Genomic DNA, 21,572 nt, shown 5'->3' on the forward strand with positions numbered 1-21,572 from the left:
GCTAGCACTTTCCACCACTGTCAGCTGATAGGTTACGTCAAAACAAAAACCTCCCTCTCGCGGAAAGACTGAACATTCGTGAAGATGCTCTGTGGGCGTGGCTTAAGGCCTCCGTTGTGGACAGTAACAGTGTCAGCTAAGTTTAGCGGTCAGGGTTTTTCCTCTCCGTGGAAGGAGTCTTCTTCTTTTTATTTTTTTTGCATCTCACTTCCGTGTTTGCTGTTTCTCCACGAAAAGCTTGATATCACTCTCCCCCCAAAAAGCATACAAGAAATCAAGTAGGTAACTAATTTATCCAATGCGTTTACAAGTACGGGTAAAACGACAAGTTGTGGTGTTTTAGCGTATTATAAACACGGTTAACCGATAGGTCAGCTTTGTAATGGCGACGTGTTTATATTAAAAAGCCGCTAACGGTTAGCGATAACCTACATATCAAATAACTTATATCATATAAAATCCACATTATAACAGGGTTGCTATGGGTGGCATAGCAGTTATTAAACATGAGGACGACCTACTCACAACTGGCCTAGTCTGACTTAAAACCAGGATGACATCTAAGTAAATAGCCTAAACATTGGTTAAAGCAGGAGAACTGTCAGTTATCTGGCTTCCACCAATGTCATGTCCTAAACATTGTCTAACTAAGCATGGGGGGACTACAGAGTAACTAAACATGGTGTTAATATTTCTGGCCATGTGGCCATATTACCTTGAGCTGTTATTGTAACCTATCCTATCTTATCTTATATAAGCTTATGTTTCTGAAAATAGATTTGTGAACTTGCTAATAGTGCTAACAGTCACGAGGTTTGTGTTGGACATGCCACACCCAGTCATATGCTCCTAGTGTCTCAGTAATAACAGATGCGCTCTAATGTGTTTACATTTTATTCTGTAGGTGTTACTTCCAAGATGGCTATGGTAAAGAGTGGCTGGCTTCATCGACAAAGTGAGTATCCAGACACATTAAAGGAAAAACATGAATGCTTGACCTCCACAGTAATGGATCTATTAGTGTTTATGCTGTAAGTGGGGGCAATTGTGTGGTTTAGATGACCTGTATCCTACAATGAAACATTTTTAGCCTGATAGTAGTGATGAGATATGAAAATGATAACACAGGAGACTTTGGATCTCAACCTAATCGCAGAATATTTGTTGGAAGAATGATATTTCATTACTCCAGTAAAGAGGGGTCTTTTTTTCTTTTCATTTGTCACCCATCTATAAGAAAGCAATATAGCCATAAATATGTCAGATACTCAGATGGTTAAGATGATGTCACATTAAAAATAAACAAACTACCTTTACTATGTCAGGTACCATACTGCGTCGATGGAAAAGAAACTGGTTTGACTTATGGGCTGACGGACGACTTGTGTTCTACAACGATCAACAACGGCGCGACATGGAGGACGACATCCACATGAGGGTCAACTGCATTAACATCCGCAACTCCGCTGGATGTCAGGGTACATGTCTTACGCTTAATGTTGATCTCATGCGGCTGATCCCTATGCTATTATTACCCACCTCTTTGCACTAATTTTAAATGTTTCACCACCCCACTTGCATTTTTAGAGCTGAACCCACCGGAGGGAAAGACGCGTGATGCCTTGTTCCAGATAGTGTGCAGAGATGGACGGGTCATCAGCCTGTGTGCAGACAGTGCAGATGATGCTCTGTAAGACTGCACATACACACCAAGTCATAAAATTAGTTAGATGTATTTGAGTACAGGTAATTAGAACAGACATTTTTAACTCAAGATGACATAATGTCTGCTTTTGTTGCAGGGCATGGACAATGGCACTTCAAGATGCCAGAGTTAATATGGTGAGATTTTTATACGTTATTTAAAGTTAGTGTTGTTGTAACTGACGGTCTGTCATTTTCTGTCACATTACCTGAATAAGCTCTGAATAAAGCTGAACTAAGAGTGACTTGAGCACAGCAGAAGAACTGTCCTCCTGGGAGGAAAACTGGATATTTTTTTTATTGTTTTCACTTATCTTAATGTTATGTGCTTGAGTTTTTTTGGTGTTGGCAAGCTTCAGTTGCTGATTTTTGTTATTTGATACTTTTAGGTGGTCACTGCTCCTCAGATCGGCTTTGCACAGGAGGTGATTGCATCTGCTCCTCCCCCCTACTCGGAATATCCTCCCCAACCGGTGAAAAACAGTATTAATACATCTCTTTTCATGTTCATAACTGAATAAAATTACTTTTTCAGGTCTAAAGTCTTTTATGAAAATAGTGCTACTTACAACATTTGTCTGTGGTTTAGCATGACTATCTCAAGTGAAAATCAACTCAGTGATTAATGTAAAACAAAACAAAAACCAACAAATCCAGTCTTTCTTCTATAAGCCATCTAATACAAAGGGTTTATTAATACAGTAACATCCTTTGTGTCACTTTGTTAAATGTAATTTTTTTTGCCAGGTTTATGCCCCAGGCCCATATGGAGACTACACTGCACCGCCCCCACAGGCCACACAGGTCGTATACTCTGCTGATGGGCAGCCCTACACAGTTGCTTATCCTTATCAATACCAAGGTAAACAGCTGGACATTGCCCACCACTAGTTTATAGGAATCCTGGTAGCTAGAATAGAATAGAATAGCCCATTATTGTCACTGTAGATGTACAACAAAATTGCGGACTAACTAAACTCTGACCTAAATTTGATTGTCGACAAGCGGACATCTTCACAATATGCATATCCATAATGCAGTAAAGTGGCTGGATTTGATCCTTATAAAAGAAGTCTTCAGTATAAAAGTAAAATCTTTCCACTTTGAAAGGCCTAATATTTGTTTATCCGTAACTGGCTCATTTCAGAACGTGACTGAACTTAGTGGTTGTCAACATACTTCTGAGATTCCCATACTGAGGAAATGGTGCATAGAATGGGATTTCTGACGCAGTAATTACCAGTGCTGTCATCCTGATGCTTAACAAGAGTATTACATACCATCTTAGTTACTATAAGAACATTTGCTCATTAACAAATAGAAAAACATGCAGCTTAGTCTAAAATCTTTATTAGTTTTTCAGGTACTTAGATAAAAATGTATCATGGACTTTAAATTCATTCTTAAACAAATGGGTCACAAAAACCCATCTAGATGTTCTTATTTGTGACCAGAGGATAAAGTGAAAAAGTAGAATAGTTTAACAGAGTTTAAATTGTATGAACTTACCATTATAAAACTTGTGTTTTGTAGGTGGGTACGTTGCTCCTGGAGTGAACCATGTCATCATTCGGGAGCGACAGCGTGACGACGGAGGAGATGTGGCTTTGGGCATGCTCGCTGGAGCGGCAACCGGTTTAGCACTCGGCTCTCTCTTCTCTGTATTCTAGCGTCAGAACTAATGTACTTCTAGCAGCCAGTGACTCCCTCCCCCTGTATTTATATGGCCTCCTCTCTGTATCATCACGTGAGTTAGAATGAAACGTGTCTGATGGGCTACATCTATCTGACGCATAATTGTGATGTGCAGTGAATTACTCACCATGTATACTCAGCACTTTCAAATACAGTCTATGTTGCTGTTTACCAACATCTTTGTGTTATCTGAATATGAATATTCTTAACCAAAAAACATAATGTAATATAAGCATTACTTAATTTTCAAAGTTGTCAAAATGACAGAAAAGACACTACTCCTTTCATGCACATTTCAGGTTCTCTCCTGTCAATTTGCTTCCACTTCACGGTGCACAGATGTTTTTTTTGTGTTTATTTCCGTTTACTGTATGTTTTTCTATTTTAATGTTTTGTTGTTTTGATTGTGAATTTGCATCGTATCTTTGACTCCTGAGGTAATTAGTGGTGGAGCTAGCTTCAGATGAGCATAGTTTTCTGAGGGACCCGTTTGATGAACATTGGTTTGATTATATAGTCTGTTATATTGTAACCCTGGCATTTACATGAAGTGAAATGGGACATCACTCCTTGAGATTTATAAGTTCTTGGTTTATGTTTTTTTCATTGGCAGCTTTTCAGTCATACCTTTCATTTAAAGTGTTTTTTTAAATCTCCATGGACTTAAAAAACCCTTAGCAGGTAAATCTCTTGAGACATTTCACTTGGCTAGGACCCTTTTTTTCTCAGCATATAAATTATGACCGCTTTTAAAATCCAAACTTCTGCTCAATAGAAAACATTTTGGTCTACATTTCAAACAGATTTTTTCATCACTACTGACACTGAATTAAGAGATGTATAAGAAATGTTTTGCAAGCAGCTTATTGATGTAATTTTTTCTACAAGTCTTAATTTGTTTGTTGCTGTGAAATTAATATTCACTTATCATATAAGGAAATTAAATTGTGATTTACACTGCATTAGAAATATAGAAATATGATAGTTAACTAAGAGATGTATTTTAACAAATAAACATATTTACAAAGTTAATGTTTTAATTCCTTTATTTAGCCCTGAGACTTCTGTTCACAGAACATATCCAGTAGAATACAAGAAAAGTACAAGTTGACCTTTTTTTTTATTAATGTAACCCCTGTAAACCCAAAGGAAATTCTTAAATACATTTAAAACCCAAAGGCAACACAGCTAGAGCATAATCATTTATAAATAAGTCAGAACATAACTAGAACACAGTAAAGTGTCAGTAATCTAACAGGAGAAGGCTGAAAGAAAATGTGCAACGGCATATCAGAATTAAGAAATTCTTTCATTTTCTCTACATCAGTTTAAATCCCAGAAGATCCTTTTGGATGCCATTAATGATTTGTATGTAGTGAAAAAAAGATTGCCAGTGTTCACAGACTTCATTGCATAAATTCCTGTTAAATGTCAACCACAACACCAGTTCTGTTAATCAAAGTATTAAAATCTGCCTTAGACTACATAAAGTATGTAGTGATGGAAAGATGCCAGGATCTACCCACTGTAGCCTTTGCACATACTTTTCTAACAGTGATGCAGTTTCAGAAAAAAAAAAAAACGCTTCAGTTTGAAATATAATAAGAAAAACCCTTAAAAAAATAACGTAAACACAAGCCTCGGTGGATCGATAGGTTAATGTGGCTGAAAGAGGCGATTCCTCAACTGGTTGGTTGATTTAAAAAAAAAAAAAAAAGATCTATGATTGTGACAAAAGGATAAATGTTTTTTTGTCAGCTGTAAGACTGATTTGCTGCAACCTCTGGTCCATTAAACCTGTGACATTTTCCACCATTTTTGACACAGCAGTTGAAAAGGCGAATCAAATGATCTGAAGCATAACTGAGAGTAAAGATAGTTGTTAAGTACAGTCCTATTTTTGAGTACAAAGATATTATTAGCCTTCTTGACCAAAATCTTCAGTAAACTTCTTCAGCTTCTCCAAGTCCTGCTCGTTCACCGTAGGCTTGGTGTTGCTTTGTGACCTCAGCATGTCAGCCTGTATAGAGAACATTAGGTAGGTCAGAATAGATTACAGTCACTGGGTTTGTCAATAACACAGCGAGAGAACTGACAGAGACAGATTGCAATTCATTGTTAACCACAATGAAGGAAAAAAAAAAAAACATTTCATAATTGTTCACTGACTTTGATGGTGCCTTCTGGTCAATTTCATCCACAAGCAAAACACTGTTAAATGCCAGTAAGCTGCTGTTATGTGACCAACAACTAACAAGAGGGCAAAGAACACAATAACCTGTAACTGAAGATTTTTTTCTCTGAGCAATAATAATGTATGATGCAAGCAGAATCCTGACAATCAGCAGGATCCAACCAGCAAACACTGTGTCACTGGCAAGTCAAATATGCAAATGTTAATTTCATTTCAATGTAAAGCATTGAAAATGATGGGTAACAGTATCCATGCTAACTGCTTAGACTCCTCTCTATAACATTACAAAAATGTACAAAACAGACTATGTTTTTTTTCTTCCAGAAAGCAGACTCTGTTCATCTGGTTTCAGTGAGAGAAATGTTTAGTCACTCATTCGAGATGCATTTTAGAAAAATCAAACATTTTTAGCCACCAAAAATGACTTTGTTAACCTTTCAGCTCTCGGTTACATTTTGCTGGGCTGGATTATTTTCTATCCAGTGGGTGTGGTTTTCCGAATATCAACTGATGAAAGAGCCCTTTTCTTACCATGGATACAACTGGCTCTAGAAGTTTCTCTCCAGGGACCTCCATCCATGTCATTTCAATGGAGTTGGGCTCTCCAGGTGAGCACGGAGTCAGCAGGTCATCGACCACAACGCCAGGATTGTTCCATGTTGACCCTCGAACCTGAATTAGTATGGGCATAAGGACAGGAATAAAAAATTATAAAAAGAAACACCACACAGTGCTGCCTCCCTCTGGTTGAATTTATATTTTAGATTGATAAATTTATTATGAGCTGGGATAGTCTCCAACAGCTATAAGGATAAGTGGAAGTGGATAGAAGTTTATTTTGGAGTTACAAGAAAGACTCCTGCCCAAAGGATGAGCTTCAAGAAAAGTTGCAGACATAACAACACAAGTTATAGGCATAAACTTGATATGTATACAATTAAAGTACATGCCTGACTGTTTATTGTGAGCAGCTATGTGTCTCAAAACACAAATTTGGGGAAGAAGTCACAATGCCTTTAACCAGCTAATCCCAAATGACCACTCCTCTGTCAAATACACCCAAGCCTATAAAAAGGCACTACGGCTTTGGAGAAAATGACATCTGTAAGAATGCCACGACTGGTACAATCTGACTGGGATCTTCCCACTGGAATGCTGGAGGCAGGGTGAACCACCAGACAAGTTCAACTCCACAGAAAACCAGTGGAGTCATTTTAGTAACAGAGTAAAACAGTGTAATCCTCCTACGTGGACTCAGCAGCAACTCAGCGCAACAGTGACTGAAGAGTAAGCTGCCATCCCACAGGATGACACCTGACCATGAGGAGGCATATTACAGCCAAAGTCAGTGCAGACGGGGGGTACACTAATTATGGATTGCCTTTTTTTGTAACCTGTAGTTATATTACACACAATATATAGTGATATATCAAATTTGGACATTTTTTTGGTCTTTTTTCCAGGTTGTTTTTATCACTGATTAAGTTAAAAGGTAATGACAAGCAATATATGAGTGCTGATTTGCATATAACACAAACTACACCAGTGCATTTGCAAAGAAATGTAGTGGTGCGTTTTTAAATTCTTTGAGTACAGTTGTATGTAAAGATGAGATAAGCACCTTGTCAGGTGTATGAATTTCAAGTATGACAGTTAGTTTGATTTTGGAATAATATACTTCCACTGGATCCCTGAACCAGGTTTTCTTGCATTTAGAAATATGACAAAAAGAGCATGTCAAGCAACTGTTACTGTGGTTTTACCCTTTTGAAGTGCGTGGCTGTCTGAACCTTCCTGACTGGCTGCATCAGGGCGTCCCTGACAATTATACTGATGTCAGCTCCGGAGTAGCCATCTGTCTTTTTGCCCAGAGTCACGAAATCCGCCTCTGTCAGGTTATTGGGGGTGGAGCCCAGATGCAGTTTGAACATGGAGGAGCGGGCATGTTCCTCCGGCAGAGGAATGTAGATTCGCTTTTCAAACCTGAGACATAAACGAGCATTAAACCTCTTAAATCCTGGTTGTTAGCCCAAAAACACTGATGAACAGTACTAGGTAATATAAGAGGTGATTAGGTAAGTAAAAGTAAGTAAAATGTATTTATATAGCGCTTTTCATAGATAAAAAGGTAGGGATCATTTGTATAGAAACAAGTGGATCTGACCTTCTCCTGATAGCTGAGTCCAGCGACCATGGTATATTAGTTGCACCCAGGACAAGGATTCCGTCATTATCATTACCAACACCTGACAGGAGAAAAGAGTTGCACAATTAGTCAACTGAGCACTAAATATTTTCAGGTTTTTGTGATTTTGTTGCAACAAAATAAAGAAAAAATAGGTGACACTGGGCTGCGGGCGCTTACAGATGATTTTTAGACAAATAAATGCTTAAAACAATCAGTTGTCATGAATAACTGAACTATGAGCCATAGTTCATGACACTTCGTATCGTCTTTCCAGCTGTTGGTTCAAATCTGTAAGTATCTTCTTTCTCACCCTGCATCTGAACGAGGAACTCCGTCTTGATTCTGCGAGCTGCTTCACTCTCATTCTCGCTCCTGGAGCCACAGAGGGAGTCGATCTCATCAATGAAAATGATCGATGGTTTGTGTTCTCTGGCTAAAGAGAATAAGTTCTTCACCAACCTAAAGACAGACAGAAGTGGAAAAAATAGATTCATTTTTCTTAACAGTAACTTTGTCATAGTCTTAATTTTGCCCCTAGGTAAAGAACTTGGGCCTCACTTTTCACTTTCTCCTAGCCACTTAGACACAAGATCGGAGGATGAGATTGAGAAGAAGGTGGAATTGTTAGCTTCTGTGGCCACGGCTTTGGCCAAGTAGGACTTTCCTGTTCCTGGAGGCCCAAACAAAAGGATCCCCCGCCACGGTGTTCTCTTGCCTACAAAAGAAGTTTCAGTCTTTAAAAAAACAAGGAAACGAAAAACTTCACTTTCACAAAACTTTTTCACAAAAAAAAATAAAAAATAAAAAATCCCTGCCTGTAAACAGATGTGGGAATTTGATTGGCAGGATAACAGCTTCTTTAAGGGCTTCTTTGGCTCCTTCGAGTCCAGCTACATCGTCCCACTTTATGTTTGGCTTTTCCATAACAATGGCACCTATAAAATAAATGAGGTTCAGAAATACCAACACATTTGGCTTTTCAAGAAATTTTATGTCAGTGATATGCACCTGACAGTTGATTTTGGAACTTCTTTTTTTCTTGGTCTTCACCTTCATCACTTTCATTCCTAAAAGGTGGTGGTGGGGAGAGGTGGAGGTCAGGGGGTTATAAGCATAGGGCAAGAAGAAGACAGAACACTTCTGTAGAACAACTGTAGAACCCATGGGAGTAAGAATAAAAACAAACTTAGTAAAGAATATTACAAATTAATTGTAAAAATAAAAAGCTGTACAGATCCACCTAAATTCGGGAATCATCCTTTCTTTACAAACTACTGACTAATGGTTCTCTTATGTGTGACTTCTAAATCAGAACACCAGGTGGCACACTTTACCAACAAAGGCAGAGCCATACAGTAAACCAAAATTCAACAAGAAAAACATGTTTAGATAGTGACACTATGTCACTTACACTTTCATAACAATTTTACAGCAACAGTCACAGAGTTAGACACTTCTGGGGAAATTATGACAAAGATTTAAAGAATAATACAGTTAGGTCTAGGGCTGTGCGATATGACCAAAATCTTTATACCGTTATCGGGACGATAGAATTCGTCCCGATAACGATATAAATCACACAAATGTAACATTTTCTGTAAATTCTGTGAATCTCGGGCAGCTCGTCTTGCGGGAAGTGTTTCCAGCTGCGCGTCATGTAGCTGGAGTCGAGTGTTTTAACAGATGCATGAAACAATACATTTTTTAGACATAAGTTGTAACGGCCGCCGTTTTCTTTGTGAGTATTTATTACACAGCGTGCTGCGGGGAAAAGCCTGTTCTAACGTTTGAGTCTAAGGTTTATTTTTTAGCGCCTGGCGGCTCTTTTTTACTTCTCATCCGTAAATAATCTGCTCTTTCATGCGATTCAGTTTATTTTGAAAAGTCTCAACAGGATCTTGAGCTTTATTGTGAAAGGTTTATGTGAAACATAAACAAGTGGACACGCGATGGTGTTACCGTCGTTGTTGCTAACGACAACGCATAAAAACAGGCGCTGTGGTTATATTAAATGTAAGAAAAAGAGAGAACTTTAAGAAATTAATATGGCCACTACAGTGATCATCAAAACGATGAAAAAATATTGCTGTAAACAGTTTATTTTGCGACACCACGAAACGATAGACGTTTTTATATCATCATCCGATATATATCGTTATATCGAACAGCCCTAGTTAGGTCCATATATATTTGGACACTGACTTACAGCCAAACCCAGGCGTTTACTAAAGCAAAGATGTGTAATAATCTTGAATGGCCAAGTCAGTGACCTGATCTTAACCAAAACAAACATGCATTTCACTTGTTGTAGACTAAACTTTGAACAGAAAGGCTCACAAACAGCAACTGAAATCAGTGCAGTAAAGTCTGGGCAGAGTATTAAAAAGGAGGAAACCCAGCATCTGGTGATGTCCACGAGTTCAAGACTTCAGGCTGTATTTGCCAGAAAAGGGTTTTCAACCAAGTATTAGAAATGAACATTTTAGTTTCAATTATTTAATTCAACTACTTTTGAGTTGTATTACAAAATGCTTTAATTCCTCAAAGTATTATGCAGTATTTTTGTTAAACCCACTAAATTAAAGCTGCTGAAGTTAAATAGAGATCAGAGCAATTGGAAATTAAGAAAATCCCATCCTTAGACCTATTTTTTTTATAAGACTGAGCTAATCACACAGCAATGCTGCAAATGATGAAAAGACATTTCTTTGGTAAGTCGTGTTATAAACCAGATGGAACCGAGCACATCAAGTAATAACTCTGTATTTCAGTGGTTAAAATGTTATGTAAAAGTGTTTATATGTAATGCATTTCAATAATAAAGCATAACTGGTAGAACAACCTGGCTGATGTGTATACAAGTGAGTGTGATTAAGTTATAGCAACCGGCTGACATCTGCAGGTGATTTAACAACTGTAAAGGTAAGTGGGTCGTCATGCAAATTATCAGAGCAACACTTCAACAGATAAATAATAAATAAAAATTCAGAGGCTTCAAATTCATTAACATACATGTTCTGCTGCCTTCAGCTGAATGGAAAGGTTTAATGAACTGAATGAAACATTTTTCATGCAGTATAAAAACGCTGTTGACACCTCATTAAATGGGACTTACTCATCCATTTATAGATAAATACAGGCTGGTTTACAGATGTTCCTGCTTCAGCTGCATTAAATGTTCATTAAATGCATCTGCTGACTGGAAAGTGATTCATTAAAATGGTTTATTTACGCGTTAAGTGTTATACATAAGTATTTACTGTTGAACAACTGTTCCAATAACTTTGCTTGTTTTTATTGATTAAATCCGCAAAGTGGATGCAGATTGAGCAATGTGCTTCTGAGCGAACGATTGTGAGAGTAAAGTTTAAGACTCAAAGAAAGTCCGCTGAATTTACAATGACGCAAAAACATTTTAAAATATCTGTCACAGATCTAACTTTAAATTTAATAAATAAATGGATATATATTTGTACACATTTAAACTGATCTCTGTCTCAGTCCGTTAAAAAAATTGCACATGGAATTTCAAGGCAACTAACAATAACTCTCAACTTTGTCCATTATTCAGACCAAATTACATTTAGCTTTCCTTTCAGGAAATTACCCAGCCTGCAGAACAAAGTCTAAACTGTAAACAAAGCAACAAACATTGTGAAATGGACTCAGATTTATTGATTGCTCCTACCCTTTGTCACCAGACTCTTTGACGGGTTTGGCTGGAGGAGCGTTCTCTTTCTTCTTCAGATATTGCTTCAGTTGCTCAGCTCTGTCCAGGTAGTCAGCACACTTTGCCCTGATGCTCTGCTTCGCCCGATCGCCTTGGGCCTCATCTGCAACGCAAAAACTGACTTAGATCATTCATGCGGAACCGAAGTGGAGTTTAAAACAGCAAAAAGGATGTACAAATCTAACAGTGGTACAAGTTTCTCACACTTCACAACATGAAGGAAGTATTGCACTGCGTGCTGATAACATCTGAGGGCCTCTTCATAGTTTTTGGCCTTGTCTTCCTCTGCGGCCTTGCTGGCCAAATCTATGGCTTTCTGAAAACAAACAAGATGAAACAGAAGGATTTATTACACATTTATAGAACTTATATGAATTTTTTTGGTTCTTGTTTGTGCTTCTTGTTTGGTCATATATGCAGGTAAGTTGTTTAGCATGGTGGGGCGATCGTGGAGAAGAGTTGGCAGTTTGTCTTGTAATCGGAAGGTTGCTGGTTCGAGCCCCGGCTCCAACAGCCTCAGTCGTTGTGTCCTTGGGCAAGACACTTCACCTGTTGCCTACTAGTGGTGGTCAGAGGGCCTGGTGGCGCCAGTGTCCGGCAGCCTCGCCTCTGTCAGTGCGCCCCAGGGTGGCTGTGGCTACAATGTAGCTTGCCATCACCAGTGTGTGAATGTGTGTGTGAATGGGTGAATGACTGAATGTGTAAAGCGCTTTGGGGTCCTTAGGGACTAGTAAAGCGCTATACAAATACAGGGCATTTACCATTTTAAACTTATAAAATACACTTTAAAAAGATAGTATTCAAAAGTATTACTAACACCATAAATTAAAATTCTAAATTGTGGTGTCCTGTGATTACATATGCATTTTAAAATTAGACATAATTATTCTATATTGATAATTCAGTCTAGGCTGTTCCATCCAATGGGTGGGGTCTTACTAGAAACACCTCAGGGCCAAAAAACAAGAAAACAAGAAAATGATTACATAAATGTTATACACATTCAGGCCTCCTTGTACATCATATTTGTTCTGTTTGTGAAATACTGGGTAATTTGGGGGATATTAAAGCTACTTCAGTGACTTGCTAACAGTTCATGGACAGCTTAAACAATGAGCCAAGTTTTGTTTTTGTTGTTTTTGCTATCCATAGCAACAATTACCTGTACAGTTTAAGTTATACATTGTTTTCTAATTGTAAAAAGTACAACTCTGCCCATTTAAATTCCCTGAGACAGAAACAAAGTAGCAAAAAGCTAACTTTTATGTAAATAAAGTAATTTAGTTCTTTACTTTCCTACTTTTCATCACTGGAAAAGGGAAAACAGCTAGAAAATATGTTTCACTATGGGACAATAAAGCCCCAACTAAATATTGTTAGAGTTTCTTCATCTATGAAGCATTAGTAGTGATTTACACTCCTTACGCAGTAGTGCCATTTTTTTCCATTACTTATAATTGAATTTATGGCTAAATACATTCAAGTTGGCTTATTGTTAGTCTCTAAATTAGACATTCATACAATATAAAATCCCTAGTTGCTTATTTAATAAAAGGCTGAGTTTATTAAAAGCCGAGTTAACATCTCTTTGATTTGGGCAGTCTTATGTAATCATTGTTAGTAAATGTCTGCCACTTACCTGTAAATTACCGCCCGCCATTAGATGGTTTTCTGTCGGTCAAAGTTTAGTATTTGACTTTAAATAAAACCGTAAACTCGCTCACTTCTTCTTTTTCTCTATTATCTATCACATATGGTTTACTGTCGAACAACTTTAGAAGCCAAACATCCCAAGTGTCTCTCTTCCGCATCAACAAGAGCTCCAGTCACTTCCGCGATGGTCACGTGACATAAAGTAGCTTAACAGCGGCTGTAATTTCTCGTGTTTCATCCGTACATTTGAAAGTTATTTTAATTAATAGAACTTACCATATAAACGTGTACGTTCATAACCGCTTTAACGTTTTTGAGGGAAAAAACGGAATTAATGTAATTAAATCACAGCACAGGTGAGCTACAGGTGTCTGTTAATAGGGATAATAGTGACCTCTAGTGGGTATTCGTCACATAACTAGCATACCATTGTATTATTAAAATGTGTACGTAATATCTGATCCTTATTTTATCATGACTGCTCATTTTCCAACCGCAAATAAAATGTAATTCAAAAAAATATTACACATCCACACAGATACTCCTGCATTAATAAATAAAATTACACTTTATTACATTTATTAAAAAGGCAAATAAAGAGTGCAAAATATATAGAAATCTGACAACACTTGGGATAAACACAAATAAACAGGAGACCAGTAGGGGATGATGCACATGGAAGACAAATGTTTTTTGTGTTGCGCTATACTTTGTCCAGGTTTGTTCGGCATACGACAGCTTAATTTCAACCAAAAGCAAGCACCGTGTACAGTACATGTTGTAATTGGGTGGATTGGACACTTGTTTTCTTTCCCCCTCCTTACACAGACAGGCGTGAAGGCAGGAACCTGTGCCATTATCAGCTGTGTCCATTCAGGATTTTTGGACGTAAAACCTTAAGGATGCGATCATTCTTTGTCAGATCTGCAGGGAGTTCACTATTCTGCAAAAGATACATGGGAAACACTTTGATTATAATATCTAATGAGATTATATACTTAGGTTGTCTGCTGTTTGTCTGCTATCCCACCTTATTGAGTAGCGTTGGGTCAGCATTTGCTCCAAGTAGCAGCAGAACAGATTGAAGATTTCCACTCATAACAGCAGCATGAAGGGCAGTATAGCCATTCTGTAGACAAGACACAAATATGAACTACCCTTCTTTAATATTATTACTTTTCCTTTAATAGTATCTGGTATTTCACAAGCATGCATCTTCCTTTTCTTGTTCAGCATTAGATTACAAGATTGATTAACAGCTCTAATATTGGGACACTAAATAAAAAGAAAGAGCCAGCAGCCAGATAATGTAGTTTAACACAAAAAACGGAAATGGGGATGGCAGGTCCACTGACTTTCTTTTTGTGTCTTTTTGTCTTTTAGCGTCATCAGTGCAGGTCTTTAAGTCCAGATTGAAAACCTATTTTTATTCCCTGGCTTTTAACTCTGTAGGAAACTGACACCTTCTTATTTATTTTATTGTATGTAATGATTTTATGGTATTTTTAATTTGGTTGTTGTTTTGATCTGTGTTGTTCAGCACTTTGGTCTGCCTGGTGTGTTCGTAAAGTGCTATACAAATAAACGATGATGAATATAACGATGATGGAAGAGAGCTGTCTCTGTAACCATGTTTCAGGCCTGTCAGCCATGACCCACTCTGACTGCCCGGCTGCCCACGGAGGAAATTCATCTGATTGTTAGTGGAGCTGGATATAGAGCCTCTGAACCAGTGTTCCTTGCTATTTGAGCACTGAGCTACTCGTGATGTGGGTGGTATTTTTGGGATTGTCTGACACTACTAGTAATATGTTTTTAATAGTATTTATTTGATAGTTCAGCTTTTTTTAGATCCTCTTTTGTTCTGTTTATGAGCAGTTGGAAATGTAAAAATAATTTTTTATCTAGGTATAAAATTTAGCACCGTTATTTTGGTTTGACACTATAGGCTTATTCATTTTTTCCTAGACAGTGATTTTTATTGTTATTATTATTTTTATTTGATTTCCTTTTTACTGATTACATTCCAACAGTACTGTCATGTGCTGTACATACAAGTTACTCATTGCTACATAAAGATATCAGTGTTGTTGGTTTTTTTTTAAACCTTTTTATTATTAGTGTCCATGTATAAAAAAAATTATATCACTGTTGTATATTGTATTAGATTTAGCTATTAGCCATTTTCCATCTGCAATCCCTGGGAATGAAAACACAGCTTTACCTGCCCAGGGATGTTGTTTCTTTGGATCAATAGTTTGCAAATATTTTTAAGTTACTCTCTGTGCTTCTACTGATGTCAAATCTTCAAATCTTTACAAAGAGGAAATCACTATCTTGACTTTCTCTAAGCAGGTAACATCCATCCTACAAAACATGCAAAATCTATCTACAAGCCCACTAAACATTGCTGATAAAACAATTTGTTCTATATGTTTAAGTTTGTAAAAGAACACACTGTGTTTGTGCCAGACTATTTTTTTGGTGTTGAAGAAAAGCTTGAGAGCTTGACAAGTTGTGCCTTAACCATAGCTATTTCCCAAAACAGACATCTACAGCAGCATGTTTTACCTTAAGAAGGCCAAGTGATGGAGAAAATTTGAGGAGTTCCTCAATGACGCCATTGTGGCCTTTCAGCGCTGCTTTGAACAGCGCTGTTGATCCATCCTTGAAAGACACAAAAAAAGCATACAATTGTTAAAATTGTCACAAAAATCACGAGTCCATTTTCAGTTACTCACATCCTTAAAAGCCTTTGACTATATCACGTTTCCCACCAACAGATAATCTCTCATCCAACTTTGAAATGTTAAATATAAGTGTAAGTATCTGCATACAGTTGCAAATTCAATCTATATGTCCATATAATTACAAATCAAAAACCTTTTATGGTGAAATGTTTCTATAAAGACAGATCGCAGCCTCCTAGTCTTATGTAATGTCACACTTTCCACACTGCAGAATGGCAGGAATCAATAGTAAAAATCCCTTTATGTACACTTTGATGTACTTTATTAATCCTAAAAGATCAATGTACTTGTCTGTCAGCATCCCGATCAGCACCACGTAAGAGCAGCACCTTCACCACCTCACTGTGACCCATTTGGGCTGACATCCACAGGGGGGCAGTGCCATCCTGGAGGAGGGAATTGATGAAGAGGGGGGTTGTAGGTATTGAGGGACAATTAGCAGGAGTAGGTGACAACATGTTTAGAGCTCTGTTTTAAAGAGGCAGAGTTTGGCGAGGACATTACCTCCCTTGCTTGGTTGACCTTGGCACCGGATGACAGCAACTGACGAATCACAGTCACATGACCCTCTTGGGCAGCAAGGAAAAGAGGGGTGGCACCATCCTGCAAAACAAGAATTACCTCACACTAGATTTTCGAAATCTGCTTGGAAAATCTTCCAATTAGGCATAGACTACATCACTAAAACAAGATTCCATCAGTACTATTTATAAGCACATTTTTGTGTAAGCAGGTTGTTTTTCCATGGCACCAAGGAAACACACAGTTATCCTGCCCAGTATGATTCATGTCTGACTCAGCAGTCTGCAGAAACCTGAGAGGCTAGATTCCAGTTGCTGGGACAATGTGTGCAGCTAACCATTGTGTTTCTGACAGACAAATAGACTTAACAGACAGGACAGTGACGGCGTACTGAGAGCGAGAGGCTGCAGACGTAAATGCAAAGAGCCTCACGTTCAGCTGGTCGTGAACATTGGCTCCATTTTTCAGCAGGATGTCCACCACTTTGGAGTGACCGTACTGAGATGCGACAGTGAGAGCTGTGCCACCATCCTGCCACATAAACACACATGGATGCACAAGAATGACTAAAGTGTTCGGCAACAACAAAAATATCTTTAAAGTCACAGCAGCACTGTTTGTGCATCGCTGTCTCTTTATCTCCACATTCTGAAGTCTGATGATAGCACTGCAGCATTCTCCTTCACACCCAGTATTCTAAAGGCCATGATACACATCATTGCACCCTATTGCATACCTTTGTCTGGAATTCAGTGGAGGCACCGAATTCAAAGAGGAGCTTTACAACTTCATGGTGTCCTTGCTGGGAGGAGAAGAACAAAGCGGTAGAACCTGTCTGGAAAGTTTAAAAAAAAAAGACACCGCTGTTTACCTCAAATTTACCCTAATGGTGTACACAATATAACCTTTCATGAATATCTGACATGAGGAATAGAATAAATAAGTGTCCAATTGGGGGAATTTTGCTGCACATATGGCCCTGTTTTCTTACAAATAAGATTCTACTCAAGCATAAAACTAACATTATAGAAAGTTTTATTTGGCGGGGAAAAAAACAGAAAAAGAACTTAGCACAAAGGTTGAAATATAACCAAAGTGTAGGGCAGAGAGTTAATGAGGACTATATGCACCAAACCTATAGCAGCAACTTGCTGTCGCTTCCCAGTGAAACACCAGCCGGTTAGCATAAGAACGGTTGGAAAAAGGAAGAAAACTACCTTGGTGACCTACTGCCTGTAGGTGAGAGAAATCCGCGTATAAACACATCCAAAAGATACTAAATTGATAGACTACACTCCCTGGCCTCTTTGTTGTTCAACTGCTTATTGACAAAAATATTGAATCAGCCAATTACATGGCAGCAACTCAATCTTTTTAGGCACGTAGACCTGTTGAAGTTCAAATCAAGAAAGTCAATTTAAGTTACTTTGTGCAAGTATTTAAAAAAAAAAACTGCAGATTTCCTGAGATTTTCTGGCACAGTCATCTCTAGGGTTTACAGAGAATGGTCCCAAAAAAAAGAGCAAGCAGCAAGACCTCTGACATCAACAAGAATTGCTTTCTTGATGTCAGAGGTCAGATTAAATGGCCAGATTGCTTTGGGCTGAAACCAAGGCAACTGTAGCTCAAATAATCACTTGTTACAACTAAGGCGTTCAGGGTATGCAAAGGTTGCATAAACATGTTGTGCATCTCTGAACACAAAACCTTAACTTTTAAGCAGATAGAACTAGCACCCGCTGCTGTGGCCTATCAGCTATGAACAGGTAATTGAGGCAACAATTCACATAGGCTCACCAAAATAGGACAACAGTCTGCTGTAACTTTCAGAATGTAGAGTTAGAATTTAGTACGAACAACAACAGCATGGATCAATTTCTGCCTTTTTCCTCAAACAACCTCTAGTTGAGTCACAGGATCCCAATCCAATAAAGCACCTTCGGGATGTGGTAGAACTGGATATTTGTATCACGGATGTCATATCTGGAGCGACTTGAACGCTGTCATGCCAATAGAGAGCAAAATCTCTTAGGAACGTTTTCCAAGGCAAAAGGGGGTCCAACCCAGAACTACCAAGGTGTAACTAATCAAGTGGCCAGAGGGTGTATAAACAAATTTAAAGCACATGAATTTACATAATACAAGATCTTAAGACATTATTTACCAGATGATGCAGTACTGGCTTAGCGTAGCACAACTGCTGGACAAAGGGAGTAAAGCTAGCCTGGGTCTTCCAGCAGAACAATCCACATATGCACACCTTTGCTCAGTAATTAACAGTTAAAGGCACAGTGTTCCAGACATGGCGGAAGTCTAGTCCTAGACTAAAAACTTTATTCAATTTAAAACTTCAATATTTTTCTTTTGGTCTGGACGAATTTCTAATCCATGTCTGGAAAACTGGAAAGTGTAAAAACAACAATTAGTGGGTTTTCAGGAGCTATGTGCCAGCAGGTTGTAGTGACCTTCTAAATTCACCGGCGGTAGCAGACAGTGAGTTTCCTTAGCTCAGCACAAAGGCTGGACAAAGGGGGTAAAGCTAGCATGAGTATGCTTCCATTGAAATAAGATAAATCCATCTGTCAACACATCTAAATTTAAAGCCTGGACAGTCAACATCTGTCAAGTTCATTCACTAATATTGTATTTGCCTAATTCTGACAATGTAAAAACACCTTTACCAACACTTTATGTTTTGGAGTCTGTAAGAGTATTTAGTTAATTCATTGGGTTTCATTTCCCCAGCATACCTCTCTTTGGTAGTTGATATCAGCCCCTTGCATGATAAGCTCTTTAACACAGTCATAATGGCCGCTGTATGATGCCACCATCAGCGCTGTTGTTCCATACTGGAAAGAAACATTAATGAGCATATTTGTTTTGTTGCAATGACCTGGTAAACAGTGTAGTGATGGCAGGGATGAAACCACAGAATTCTGCATATTTCTGGCTTAACATGCAAAACTTTCAACTGTTTATAGGACAAAGAGAGAGAGAGAGAAAACAATTAATGGATGAGGAATTGTGATGGTACACACATGCACTACATGAACCCCACAGGTAAGGCTTGAAGCTTTCTGTGTCCCTACCACAGGTGGAATATGGTTAAAGTGTGCATCTGAGCAGCCACAGCATGCAGTGTCCATACACTGTCTCTGCAGTCTGCGTCCACTCGCCCGCTGTTGAGTAGCAGTTGAAGCAGAGCCAAGTTCCCCTTCCTCGCTGCCCAAAACACAGCATTAGCCAGGGGTGTTTCCTTCTGGAGGATAAATACACACAACAACACAAAAACTGACCTGAAAGTTACCATTAGAGCATTAGGAATGCTGAGAGCAGACAGTAAGGACAGCAGAGTGCATCCAGGTGTTACTGTTCAGTGTTGTGATGCACCTGAATATGAATGACAGGTGAGTCATCAATAAAGTGTGCCAAGAGATTAATAATCATATTTATGACATCACATCACATCTCAACCAAAGTTAGGGTTTAAAGTTTGTGCTAACTTTAAGTCTTTACCATAAAATTTAACAAGTTACTCATGAATAATGGGGACTTGCTTTTTGTCCTCAGAAGAGGGGGACATGTCCAAAATGTGCGTAAAATGATTTGTTTCCTCTCAGTACCGGTAATAAAAGGTATGTGGACATACTTGTGCACGCACATTCACGTGCACGCTAGTACCATGGGCCGTTTGACATGCTATTACATCAGCAAATCCGGATGCACACACACCGAGTTGGACTCTATGATCGCCCAGGCCAGTAAGCAGCCATTCAAATGTCAGAGCAAGTGCTACCTCACCGGGCTCATAGTGAAACATAGCAGATCGTTCAATAACCCCCAAATAAACAAGTCTGCACTTCAAGAGGAAGCGGGTGCGATCAATTACCTTATTGCGGCCCTCTCAGGCTGCGTGCACAGAATGATGGACGGAGAAAGCTGGTTTACCTTGAAAGACATCCTGCAGACCTCATTCGTGACTCATACTTCTTCCTGCGCACTCATTCATTAGACGAGATGTTGAGCGCCACTCGCCTGTTTTGCCGCACTGACTTTGGGTGTTGGCGGCGCCCGATCGCGGACATAATAACGGGGAGGCACAAAATCAGCTGAGCTCATCCTCTGCAGTGTGTCCTGCGAGGGAGCAACACCGTGGGCCAGCAGAGGGCGCTGCTGCTCACACTGATGAACTGTATATAAATATAGATTTATGGCGTGAAGCCATGGCTATTAAGCAACCTACATTTACTCAATACTGCACTTAAGACTAATTTTAAAGCATTTGTGTTTTACTATACTTCACTGTAATCTACATTTCTGAAAAAAAAAAAACTTCGCCTTTTACTCCACTATTGACATACATATAAGGAGATCATTGTTAAAAATTAAACCAAGGATCTAATCTTAAAGTCTAAATAAATGAAATAACTATAATTATTATTATTATTAATAATAATAATAATAAATAATTAATAATGTGGTTCGTGTTTAAAACGTTAAAACTTTGAACAAGTGAGCAAAGATTTGGAGCAACTGAAAAAGAAATCCCTCTCTGTTAAGCCCTTGTATTGATCTTGGGGATTTTTCTCTGAAACTTTCTGTTTGTGTTTTAGTCCTAAATTATTTCAGAGAGCAAAAGTCTGCTGTGGTTATCCTTAGTTCACATTTCTAAGAAAGAAAGGATAAATCCCTCATCTTCTCAGAACAAAGATCCAAAATGTCTAAACAGAATACAAATTTGTGTAGCAGAACTTTGCTAAAATAAACTATTATACCGAGTATGAATGACTTAAAATGAAGCCGAATATGGCAGTGAAATCCTGCTTACACAACGGATCTGTATGCCTGCAAGCTCTGTGCTTTTGGTTAAGTTTTAACTACTGTTTATTGTATGCACTCTTGAATGCAGAAATGTTACCCTCAGCTTTCTTACATCAGTTCACTGGCACTTTTATTTAGATAAAGTTCCCCTTTCACAGTTTGTTTTGCACAGTTATGTGACGGTTGTTGTGCTCAATTATAAACCAGTATTTGAGGGATTTACACAACTGCTGCTTTAGCTGTCTCTAAATGATTACAGCACTATGGCCAAGGAGGAGCATGATAAGCATCTTATTTTTGTTGACTAATGTCCTT

At 38.4% G+C, this 21,572-nt stretch overlaps 3 protein-coding genes across 5 annotated transcripts; 1 reads left to right on the plus strand and 2 right to left on the minus strand.

Annotated features, from left to right (window-relative positions):
• Positions 1-100: 100 nt before the first annotated feature.
• Positions 101-4,431, plus strand: plekhb2 (pleckstrin homology domain containing B2). Of its 3 annotated transcripts, none has more exons than XM_085449671.1 (8): positions 101-282; positions 905-955; positions 1,326-1,478; positions 1,588-1,690; positions 1,803-1,842; positions 2,094-2,177; positions 2,452-2,566; positions 3,238-4,431. In XM_085449671.1, the coding sequence occupies exons 2-8, from the start codon at positions 919-921 to the stop codon at positions 3,372-3,374; spliced, it is 669 nt and encodes a 222-aa protein (XP_085305797.1). In that variant the 5' UTR covers positions 101-282; positions 905-918; the 3' UTR covers positions 3,375-4,431. The 3 variants fall into 3 exon arrangements, with proteins under 3 accessions (XP_085305797.1, XP_085305796.1, XP_085305798.1); XM_085449670.1 differs by having other exon boundaries at positions 102-278; XM_085449672.1 differs by lacking the exon at positions 101-282 and adding an exon at positions 487-564.
• LOC146680215 (vacuolar protein sorting-associated protein 4B-like) lies at positions 4,428-13,346 on the minus strand. Its single transcript, XM_085449667.1, has 11 exons — positions 13,151-13,346; positions 11,716-11,827; positions 11,470-11,614; positions 8,790-8,848; positions 8,597-8,716; positions 8,340-8,496; positions 8,092-8,240; positions 7,758-7,839; positions 7,357-7,576; positions 6,125-6,265; positions 4,428-5,419 (listed from the first exon to the last, which is right to left on the minus strand). Exons 1-11 carry the CDS (start codon positions 13,169-13,171, stop codon positions 5,318-5,320), a joined length of 1,308 nt encoding a protein of 435 aa, XP_085305793.1. The 5' UTR covers positions 13,172-13,346; the 3' UTR covers positions 4,428-5,317.
• A 360-nt stretch (positions 13,347-13,706) lies between these two features.
• On the minus strand, positions 13,707-20,585 carry ankrd29 (ankyrin repeat domain 29). Its single transcript, XM_085449668.1, has 10 exons — positions 20,385-20,585; positions 19,585-19,695; positions 19,187-19,285; positions 17,173-17,271; positions 16,869-16,967; positions 16,419-16,517; positions 16,202-16,300; positions 15,736-15,831; positions 14,195-14,293; positions 13,707-14,107 (listed from the first exon to the last, which is right to left on the minus strand). Exons 1-10 carry the CDS (start codon positions 20,394-20,396, stop codon positions 14,024-14,026), a joined length of 897 nt encoding a protein of 298 aa, XP_085305794.1. The 5' UTR covers positions 20,397-20,585; the 3' UTR covers positions 13,707-14,023.
• Positions 20,586-21,572: the final 987 nt, after the last annotated feature.

This window comes from Copadichromis virginalis, linkage group LG23 (assembly GCF_057382275.1).
Source record: "Copadichromis virginalis isolate Kocher_CV1m ecotype Utaka linkage group LG23, C_Virginalis_male_GT1.1, whole genome shotgun sequence".
Taxonomy (NCBI): Eukaryota; Metazoa; Chordata; class Actinopteri; order Cichliformes; family Cichlidae; genus Copadichromis; species Copadichromis virginalis.

Excerpts from the sequence above, each read along its gene's own strand:
- plekhb2 (XM_085449671.1), top strand. The coding sequence starts at position 919 with ATGGCTATGGTAAAGAGTGGCTGGCTTCATCGACAAA. Across the intron at positions 956-1,325 it reads TGGCTGGCTTCATCGACAAA|GTACCATACTGCGTCGATGG; the intron begins GTGAGTATCCAG and ends TTACTATGTCAG. Across the intron at positions 1,843-2,093 it reads AAGATGCCAGAGTTAATATG|GTGGTCACTGCTCCTCAGAT; the intron begins GTGAGATTTTTA and ends TGATACTTTTAG.
- ankrd29 (XM_085449668.1), bottom strand. Across the intron at positions 16,301-16,418 it reads AGGTCAACCAAGCAAGGGAG|GATGGCACTGCCCCCCTGTG; the intron begins GTAATGTCCTCG and ends TCCCTCCTCCAG. Across the intron at positions 14,108-14,194 it reads ACCCAACGCTACTCAATAAG|AATAGTGAACTCCCTGCAGA; the intron begins GTGGGATAGCAG and ends TATCTTTTGCAG.
- LOC146680215 (XM_085449667.1), bottom strand. The coding sequence starts at position 13,171 with ATGGCGGGCGGTAATTTACAG. Across the intron at positions 8,717-8,789 it reads GTTCCAAAATCAACTGTCAG|GTGCCATTGTTATGGAAAAG; the intron begins GTGCATATCACT and ends TTTATTTTATAG. Across the intron at positions 8,241-8,339 it reads TGGCTAGGAGAAAGTGAAAA|GTTGGTGAAGAACTTATTCT; the intron begins GTGAGGCCCAAG and ends GTCTGTCTTTAG.